This window comes from Harpia harpyja, chromosome 10, assembly GCF_026419915.1.
Source record: "Harpia harpyja isolate bHarHar1 chromosome 10, bHarHar1 primary haplotype, whole genome shotgun sequence".
NCBI classification, from domain to species: Eukaryota; Metazoa; Chordata; class Aves; order Accipitriformes; family Accipitridae; genus Harpia; species Harpia harpyja.
This window is the reverse complement of record NC_068949.1, coordinates 6,235,954-6,246,023: the sequence shown is the minus strand read 5'-3', so window position 1 is coordinate 6,246,023 and position 10,070 is coordinate 6,235,954. Positions and strand designations below refer to the sequence as shown.

General features: G+C 42.9%; 1 protein-coding gene across 2 annotated transcripts; it reads left to right on the top strand.

Annotated features, from left to right (window-relative positions):
• The first annotated feature begins 761 nt into the window (after positions 1-761).
• Positions 762-9,893, top strand: TFAM (transcription factor A, mitochondrial). 2 transcript variants are annotated; one of them, XM_052799647.1, is made up of 7 exons: positions 762-861; positions 1,011-1,147; positions 3,084-3,154; positions 5,197-5,346; positions 6,792-6,887; positions 7,937-7,993; positions 8,981-9,893. In XM_052799647.1, exons 1-7 carry the CDS (start codon positions 794-796, stop codon positions 9,197-9,199), a joined length of 798 nt encoding a protein of 265 aa, XP_052655607.1. In that variant the 5' UTR covers positions 762-793; the 3' UTR covers positions 9,200-9,893. The 2 variants fall into 2 exon arrangements, with proteins under 2 accessions (XP_052655607.1, XP_052655608.1); XM_052799648.1 differs by having other exon boundaries at positions 776-852.
• The last annotated feature ends 177 nt before the right edge of the window (positions 9,894-10,070 follow it).

Sequence of the window (10,070 nt, the reverse complement as noted above, 5' to 3'; positions counted from 1 at the left end):
AGATAAATGCAACATTTATGTAAAACTTCAGTCTTTGAAAGAGTTGGTCAGATTTCATCTATGGAGACAGAACATCTCCACTACTCCTCCTTCAGCCTTCTGCTGTTAATGCTGTCTTAAGGGGGAAAAAAATTATAGCTGAAAGGTTACTCCATCCTGTGTTGTTCACTATGATGGAAAAAAAATGGCACCATCTCTGTGTCCTTTGGGTTTTTTTCCCCCTTCAGTCCTGCTGGGAGCTGCACCCTCGCCCGTTCAGGCCCGTAGACCCCCGGCGTGCTCTGCCTCTGGCAGCTCTGCAGCCAAACGCTTGCTGCGAAGAGGAAACCCCCGAAGCGGCCCGGTTCAGTTTTTGGCCAGAGCTCAGCAGCTGCTTGGTTGTTTCTGCCGTCGGTGTTGTTTCCCGCCCGCTGTTACTCCCTGTGCCCTCACGTAATAAAACACGGACGAATACTGTTGAGAAACTCGTGTGCCTCTCTTACAGGCTCCTGTCCCGTGTCGATGTACGGCATGGCCACGACGGGGGGAGCGGAGAGGGGCGGCGGGGGCCGGGATGTTTCGCCGGGGCCGGGGTCGGGGCCGGGGTCGGGGCCGGAGGCGCCGCCGCGGGGGGGGGGGGTGGGGGGTGGGGGGGTGGTGTCACCTTGGCCCGCGCCCCTCCCCTGCAGAGGGGCGGTGCTCCGGTTCCCTGCCCCGCCCCTCCTGGCGGCGGCAGCCAATCCCGGGGTGCTGTGCGGCGGCCGCGCGACCTACCTCTCTCCCGCGCGCGCGCGCAGGCGTGTCGGGCGGAGGCATGGCGGCGGCGCTGGCGCTGCTGGGCCGGGCCGCGGCCCTCGTCAGCGGCGCGCAGCGGTTCCTCAGGTGCCGGCGGGACGCGGACGGGGGCTCCGGGGCCGGGGGTTGCTCCTTCTCGGCGGGCTGGGGCGTCCGGGCTCCCTCGCGCGTGCGCCGGGCGCCCCGCGAGGCGTTGCGGCGCGGCGGTCGGTAACGGGCGTTGCGGTTGTGTGCAGGGGCTGCGGCGTCGGCGGCTCGGCGGAGAAGGGCCTCAGCAGGGGGATCAGCTCGGATGAGCGCCCGAAGCGGCCTCTGACGGCCTATTTCCGTTTCCTGAAAGAAAATCATTCTGCTTTCAGGCAAAAAAATCCAGGTACGCGGCCTGAAGGGAATTAGGTACGAGAGGACTGGCGATTGGCGTTGCTGTGCCGTTAGGAACGCAGGGTCTTGGCGTGTCGGGTGTGCCTGAGGTTCTGCTGTAAAGTTGCCGTCACTCTAGGTACATACGGTGTTTTTCCTCCAGAATGCGTGATTTAAAAATAAAACTGGAAGAAAGTATTGCTTTGTGAAAGTAAACGTCGTAAAGTACGTTACCCTGATTTCGGGAGATACCAAAACCATCTTCCTATCCGTAGGATACCACAGGTAAATTCAGTATTGCCATACTTACTGCCTGTACAGTATTAGCTTAGTCTTCTGTACTTAGTAACTCAAAAAAGGGATCATTTGTCTGTAACTTTAAAAGTGTTTGAAGAAAGAGCTCACCTGGGCAATACATGTTAACAATTATTTGTGTTTTTCAGTTATTTTTAAATCTATGTATTTGAAGTACGCTATTGCTGATATAACAAGTTGTATATGATTTTATTTTGATGTTCTAGTGATTTAAAAACTACATGTACTGGATTGCCTCAGCATATACGGGAGAAACAGTAAATGTATTTAGAGGAAAATGGTTTTCAAAAACTTCATTTATAGGCAATGCAGTAACTTGTGTCAGAGAGCAGCAAAATGGAAAGCTGTGCTGATTTTGAAAATACTTTTGAAATGAATGTTAAAATGTCAAAAGAACTGTGGTGATATTGGCCAAGTCATGAGGTAAATTTAAGTAGAGAAAACCATTTGATACCCTGTTTTGCTCGCTAGTTTGAGCATTCAACAGTCTGAAAGGTTGAGACAGTGAACTTGCAGAGCTTATTGTAATTACATGCTGCACCAGTGTTTTCCAGTTTCCAAAATTTGAATAATCTGCAAATAGATGTACTGTATTTCATATATAAATTGAGAATTTAGGGCTTTCTTGTTTGTTCTAATAGAGGTAATGTTCAAAAATAACCTGATAATTTGTTTTATCATTGGCAAAGCATTTCATTTTCAGAGGTTTTAAGATTGGTATACTTGGACTAAAAACTCCCCACCTGACTTGTTTTTCCAGAATTCTGGAAGTCAGGTTACTGATAAGAGCTTAGTTCTGCTTTTCCACTGTTGAGATGGCTGAACTTTACCATTTGAGGTGGGAGAGAGGAAGACCTATTTTTTCTTTTAGTGTGAAGCAGAGGGAAAGCCTGGAAAGGGTTTTTCAAGAAACGAAAAGTTATATCCTCTTCCTAACACCCTTGGGTTTTTAGTTTGGGTTTGGTTTTTTTTTCCCCTTTAACAAATTCGGGTCTGGCTGGAAATCTCATCAAATGACCATAGTGCAAGGGCCAGAGTCAAATTCAGTCAGCTGAAACCCAAAGCAAATTCAAGTCGCTGTCTGTAATTTTGTTTATGGGAGAAGGAAATTACATTTTCTTTAACCTTACTTCTGTTGAATAATATTGTAAGTAAAGGACTTTAATAAAGATCAAGCATGTCTGCTATATCAGATGGATAAGGTCACATTATACTTGCTTTGAATAATCCAGCAGACTCTTTTGAGAACTGGAAGTTTTACTTCTGGTTTCTTCCCTGGCCCCCCTTCCAAGTTCAGACCATCTTGCATTGTGTCAAAAAGGATCCAGCTCAAAAGGGGAAAAAAAAAAAAAAAAAAAGAAACTGTTGTGGAGTGGTAATAGCTGTCTGTCTTGAAATGGTGCTTCAGTTTATAACACCATGTTTCATTCAAGTTTGAACCAAGAGCAGGGACTCTTCCCCCTCCAAATACTAGAGTTCTCTTTAACTGCCACAGTAAGTTAGTTTTATGAAAGAAGGAAAATATATTTATACAGGAAAAAGACACTAGTGACAGCTCTCCTTGGGAAAAATTGAAGCTTACTAAAGATACAATATTGATCTTTATTTTCTTGCTTTCTAATTTTAATGTACAGAAGTGACCAACATGGAGCTGATTAAAAAAATAGCAGATGCTTGGAAGGAGTTGCCAGCATCACAGAAGCAGGTGGGTTTGTATCTTTGCCCTGTGTACTTTGAACTCTATAGAGCTTAGTCGTCATTTTCTTGGTTTGGTGTCCACTGTGTTTTTTTGTTTTGTGTTGTGGGTTTTTTGTTGTTGATTTTTTTTTTTAAACAACAATAAAAAAGCACTTGCGTACAAAGGTTCAGACATAAAAACAATTCTGAAGAGAATTGGGAGCTGTGAAGTACTCAAGGGAAGATGCTTTGATACTTTTACACATGACCTTGGTTTTAGTATTTTTAATCTGTTGCCAGAGAAACAAACAAGACAGATCTTGCTCTATGCAGCTGAAGGGCTGGGAACCAATATCTCATTTCTTTTTGAATGATAGTTGTGTATATGTGTGCGCATTAGATGTATAACAACATGAGTATTGTAAAGGTGTTCTGCTTTCATATGCATAAGTTAGGTGAAACCTCAGTTAATTTTGATGAAAGGACCAACTTTTTTTTTCTGCTGATTAGATAGTAACCAGAGACCTAACTTACAGGTAACTTTCTGTGGTGGGTTGACCCTGGCTGGGTGCCACATGCCCACCAAAGCCATTCTATCACTCCCCTTCCTCAGCTGGACAGGGGAGAGAAATATAACAAAAGGCTTGTGGATCAAGATAAGGACAGGGAGATCACTTGCCAATTACCATCATGGGCAAAACAGACTCAGCTTGGGGAAGATTAATTTAATTTATTACCAATCAAGTCAGAGTAGGCTAATGAGAAAACCAAGTCTTAATACACCTTCCCCTCACCCCTCCCTTCTTCCTGGGCTTAACTTTACTCCTGATTTTCTCTATACCTCCTTCACCCCAAGCAGTGCAGGGGAATGGGGGTTGTGGTCAGTTCATCACACATTGTCTCTGCCGCTCCTTCCTCCTCAGGGGCAGGACTCATCACACTCTTCTCCTGCTCCAGCGTGGGGTCCCTTCCACAGGAGACAGTCCTCCAGGAACTTCTCCAATGTGGGTCCTTCCCACAGGCTGCAGTTCTTCACAAACTGCCCCAGCGTGGGTCCCTTCCACGGTGTGCAGTCCTTCAGGCACAGACTGCTCCAGCGTGGGTCCCCCACGGGGTCACAAGTCCTGCCAGAACACCTGCTCCAGCGTGGGCTCCTCTCTCCATGGGCCCACAGGTCCTGCCAGGAGCCTGCTCCAGCGCAGGCTTCCCACGGGGTCACAGCCTCCTTCGGGCACCCACCTGCTCTGGTGTGGGGTCCTCCCTGGGCTGCAGGTGGATATCTGCTCCACTGTGGACCTCCATGGGCTGCAGGGGACAACCTGCCTCACCATGGTCTTCCCCATGGGCTGCAGGGGAATCTCTGCTCCGGTGCCTGGAGCATCTCCTCCCCCTCCTTCTTCACTGACCTTGGTGTCTGCAGGGTTGTTTCTCTTACATGTTCTCACTCCTCTCTCCTGCTGCTGTTTCTGTGTCTTCCGCAACTTTTTCCCCTTATTAAATATGTTATCACAGAGGCGCTACTACTATCGCTGATTGACTCGGCCTTGGCTGGCTGCGGGTCCATCTTAGAGCCGGCTGGTATTGGCTCTGTCGGACATAGGGGAAGCTTCCAGCAGCTTCTCACTGAAGCCACCCGTGTAACCCCCCTGTTACCAAAACCTTGCCACACAAACCCAGTACGCCGGTGTAGGAATGTGTTCAGTGACTGGAGCTTTTGTGTGCTGCAGTGGGTATACACACTTTAAGAGTAATCATTTCAACCAAGCTTCAGCTCTTCCTCCTTGTGTGGAAGATTGGTTTTTGCATTGGGATGTATCTGAAGATTCATCCGATGTTATCAGATTAACTAGGATTTTTCATCGGAAGAGCCCAGGTTTTGAATCTGAGTTCTTACGAATCCATTCTGCTAATCAAACAGATCTGAAATTGCTACTTTACTTTAAAAATCTTATGTTCCAGCATAGTCTGTAATATTTTTTTGTTAGTAGGTTAGAAGTGTTAGCTTGCTTAATGGTTGAGTGCTTCTTACTAAAAGTATCTGTTTAAGGTTGGTGATTGTTTGTGTTGTAGGTTTATGAGGAAAGTAGAAAGACAGACTGGCAAAGATATAAAGAGCAGCTAGCTGCATATAAAGCACAGCTAACTCCAGCCCAGGCTGTGGCTTTGAAAGAAGAAAGGAGAAAACGACTGGCAAAAAGAAGATCGTTCAGGGCAAAAAGAGTAAGTATTTTGAAGTTCAAGCTTCATTTCTCTCAAGGAACCTGAAGTCTATTTGTCTGGTATACAGAGCAGAGTTGAGGCATGTTTAGAAATATAAAAGCAACTCTCAGAATAAAAAAAAAAAACAAAAAACCAAAACAAACCACAAACCCAAAACAAAACCCCATGGATGAAAATAATTGCTGGTGTTAGCAGTTATTTTAGTGACTTTCCTGTACTTGAAGACCAGAACTAGCACATACCTTTGTGCTCACAGGTAGCTTCTCTGTGCTTTTTTTCTTCCTATTCCTAAAGCTGCCTGAGATATGATAGGTAATAAAAGACATTGGAACCAGCAACACTTTCTTTGGTTGGGAAGACATCCAGAAATAGCTTTTTACAAAGGCCTTGTATCTGTTACTTCAGTGGCCCCTACAAGGTAGTAGCTGCTTGAAGTAGCCTTTTTTCCTTCCTTTTTCTGGATTCTGCTGCTTTCTGTGTAGCTGCTGACGTGTTGAATTAGGGCTGCATAGAGGCACATCTGTTAGTGTCCTTTATTGACTTATTCATACAGATCATCTTCCCTATTCCCTTTTAGCTGGTTTATATATAAATCCTGAGAGACAAAACCATCTGTAAAGGTACAATATTATGGTTTGTCCAGGGGCAAAAGAAGTTGAGGGGGTTGCTTGTTGCTTGTTCATTTCAGTCAATTAAACTGCTGGTGTGACATTGTCCTAATTGGCAAAACTGAAGTTAGTTTGGTTTAAAAGACCCCTACTTAGAGGAAGTTTTTAATCCAAATGATTCTGCTGATCCTTTTTAGAGTATGGCACCACAAGGAATTTAGCTGGCATACCTAATACCTAAGCGGATGTTAATTTGCAGCACCAAGGATGCAGTGGAAATGTCTTAGGGCTGGAGAAAATGAGTGTAATTGCACCCATAACTTGCTGTACTTTCCCTCTCTCACCATCATCCCTGTAGGCAAAGCATTCTGATAGCAGAAACCTAGTTCTGTTTCTCTGGAAATCTGCTGGTTCTGTTCCACCTTCTCACCTCCCACAAAGTTGGGTATCTGCCCTCCTCTCTGCAAGCGTACAGTATTTCACACCAGAAACGGAAGTCTTATGAAGATAATAGAAAACCTGTTGTGATGACTTTCTTACTGAGTGGGATTTAGTAACAGTCTTTGGTTTCTGGAAGACTTAGCTGAAGTAAGAATCAGTTTAAAATGCCTTTTTTTAATGTCTGTGAAAATTCAAGTTGTTAGCTTTTCTTAATTTAGTTTAGCATTAGTCTTGACAAGTGGTGAGAGCATCTTGACATACAGTCCACTTTATAAAATAAAACACCAAAAGATGAATTTGAGTCTGATTTTTATATAAAATAGAAAGACAGATGTTAAGTTTAGTTTTGGAAAAATGCATGCTTGGTAGATTGAATAACTTTTCTTGTTTTTAAAGGAATTGACCATGCTTGGAAAACCTAAAAGACCTCGTAGCGGCTTTAACATTTTTGTGTCAGAAAACTTTCAAGAAAGTGAGGGAATATCACCTGTGGTAAGCCAGGAAGGATTGTTCTTTAAAATAGACCTATTGGATTCAGAAAATCTGTCCTAGATTCTGTCATTTTCAAAGAAACTGTTCAATAGTTCATTATCTGGATTTTGCTTTGCTTAGGTTATGGGTTATTTTAGGCTGCAGTGATCTGGCTATACTGCTGGTGGCATGTCCTATATAAACTGCTGTGTGGGTATACAGACTTAAAATATTTGCTCTATCTTTTGCACTTCAGTGTTACAGACTTCATCTGTTTCTTCTGTAAGGAGAGAATTCTACTTTTCTTTGTTTTGGTGTAGAAATACATTAGTTTTTCAAACGGTTGTGGTGGTCTGCTACCATTTCTGTAGTAGCAGTTATTGTACCTCCTATAGCACAGTCGATGTTACAGAACATGCAAGAGTTCCTCAGCAAACTCGCAAGTTCTGCACTGAACTGCAATTTGGGGTGATTTAAGTTATGCTGGTGGATTACAGCACTTGAAGCACTGGAGACCTCCCCTGTATGCCTAGTATGTTCCTTACCCTATGCATTTAGTCAGTAAATCAGGATAGTGGAAATAGTTTGTTCCTTGGTTTTCTACGTACAAAGTAGACATCTCCAGTCAGCTGAGGCCTGGTTTGACGCACACACGGCAAAATACTCCTGAAGTGGCACAAAGTTCCCTGTCAATGCAGTTCATACTTAAGTGGGCTTGTCTTAAGTTAGAGCTTGGTTTAAATGAAACCAGTATGCGTGGTGAGATGTAGTCACATTGCTGTAAATCAGCTCAGCTGTTCTGTCTGACTGCTTTTGCGGCAGGCTAAGTGACTTAAACTGCTTCGTGCTTATATATCTGTAAATGTGGCTTAGGTGATGCCCAGCAACTTGTTGAACTGTATCATTTATTATTTACGTATGTTAAGAGAGTGGGGTATAAGCCTGTGTGACTGTGCTTTTTTACATTGGTTTATACTTGGCTTTCACTGGCATGGCATTCATCTGTAACCCTCTGTGGTCAGTCTGCTGTTAAAATAATCCTAATGTATTGCGTATTCTATATCCTGTAGGCAAAGCTGAAGCAGTTATTTGACGCATGGCAAAAACTGTCCAGTTCTCAAAGGCAGGTACGTCAGTGGATTTTGATGAGGTTTTGATCTAATTGGAAAATTACAAACTTGAGTCAAAATTAATAAATTCATACAAAATCTTGAACTCAGTTGTTCAAAATATAATACTGAGGAAACTACTCTGAGATTGTATTTACATGTCCTGAAAAAGATTGTCGTTACTTTTATTCCAGTAGTGACCATTTGTTTCACATGGTTGATGAAACGTGAATGAGTGGGATGGGATGAAGTTCTGTATGCCTGGAAATGGATGCTGAGTGGCATCTAGGGAGGAAGGTGGAATAATCTGCAACAATTTGGGTTTTTTTCCTCATAATCTACAGTATTTTTAAATGCCAGCATAGTAATTCGCTGCTCATGGAAAGACTTTTGACAGGTAAAAGCAACAGAAATCTACAAGTGGTGTGCACACAGTAATTTATTAACTTTGGTTATCTTGGGGATAGTTTTCTGCCAGCTTTCTCAGTGTATTGAAATATGAACCTGCAGGTGGGTATATGAAAATTGGAGGGGTGTTATACTGAAATCTAATCTAAACCTCCAGATTTTCAAGTATTCTGTACCTTATTGTCCTTCCTCTTGAATGCCCTTCTTCCAGATTGTTTTGAATGTGTACTTAGAACATGCACTAAGTTCGTGTTTTTTCTGTAGAAAAAGAATTTGAAATAGTTCCTGTTCCTTACACAAACCAGCTCTCTCAAAAGAGTACTCAAATAAAAAGCCTTAGCTCTGAGTAGTAATATTGAATAAACTTCCTCTTCAGAAATGGCCATCTGGTGACATAACCATAATTCAATGCTAAGGTTTTGTATTTTTGTGCAAGTTTGATGTTTTTTGAATTTTCTGGAGGCGAAAGTGAACGCCTGGGATGTGCGCTGCACAGGTCTTGTAGTAAGTCACCTTTGTATCAAAGGGGAGGATGTAAGATGGCAGTTACCCCGACAAAGCCCCTTTTGTAACTGTTGATGCATAATTTTCTTCCAGCCGTACCTGCAGCTTGCTGAAGATGATAAGGTTCGTTATGTAAACGAAATGAAGTCATGGGAAGCAAAAATGGTTGAACTCGGACGTGAAGACCTGATACGTTCCAGAACACAAATGCCAAAAACGAAAACTGCTGAAACTGCAAAGAAAGCTGAAACAGCCAAAGCTTCCTCACATGAAAACAAGGCAAAATTAAAGTTGAAAAAATCGGAAGAATAAAATGGTCAAGTATTTTATATTTAAGGCCCTTTGGTTGTCATGTCTTTATCCTGCTGTGTTAATGCTGCAGTCAGCATTAGCACTGAAATTTGGAAAGCCCGTAAAGGGCCCACTGGAGAAGTAGAAAAGGTGATCGGGTAACAGAGGATTCAGTGTCTCTCTGATGAACTGACTGAAATAATCATTGCAGGTGTAGCCTGAACAGTTAGTCAAGCTGTGAATAGAGACACTCACTGACATCAGCAGAGCTCTCCAATAATGGTAGATAACAGCTAACTTTTATAAGATTTTTTTTTTTTTTTATGAAAGTGAGAATATTCTACAATGTTACCATCTACATTCTGTAAGAGCTGAAATCTGAGTTCATGCTGCTGCGTTTTATTCCCTCCGTGGTATTGGTAGTGAAATGTTCTACATTTCAACAAAAGGCACAAGAAATGTAAAATACTAACTTTTATTTCATGCATCTTTTTGTATGTATCAATCTGTGTGTACCACTTATGTCGCATTTAATTAAAGACCATACGAGTTTTGTATAAACTTATCTTTATTGGACTTTTTTTCCATGGTTTTGTTTGGATACATGCAAATGCTTTTGCTCCCTCTTGTCGTATTTGGGACAGCCTGGAAGGAAAAGAAATGTGTGAACTGTTAGAACTTTGAGTTTTGAGGTAATAAATACGGATATTTTGAAGAGCTGCTTGTTTTTTTTTTTTCTGGGGGTCTCTCTGACTTAGTGAAAGTCTCACAGGTATTTTGGAGAATCTATTTTTAGAAGGCAGGCAAGCTTTTTCAGTAGGCAGTGGATTTCATCCATCCTGAATGACCCACAGAAGCTGGCAAAGCTTCTTGTTTACCAGTGGGAAGTGGA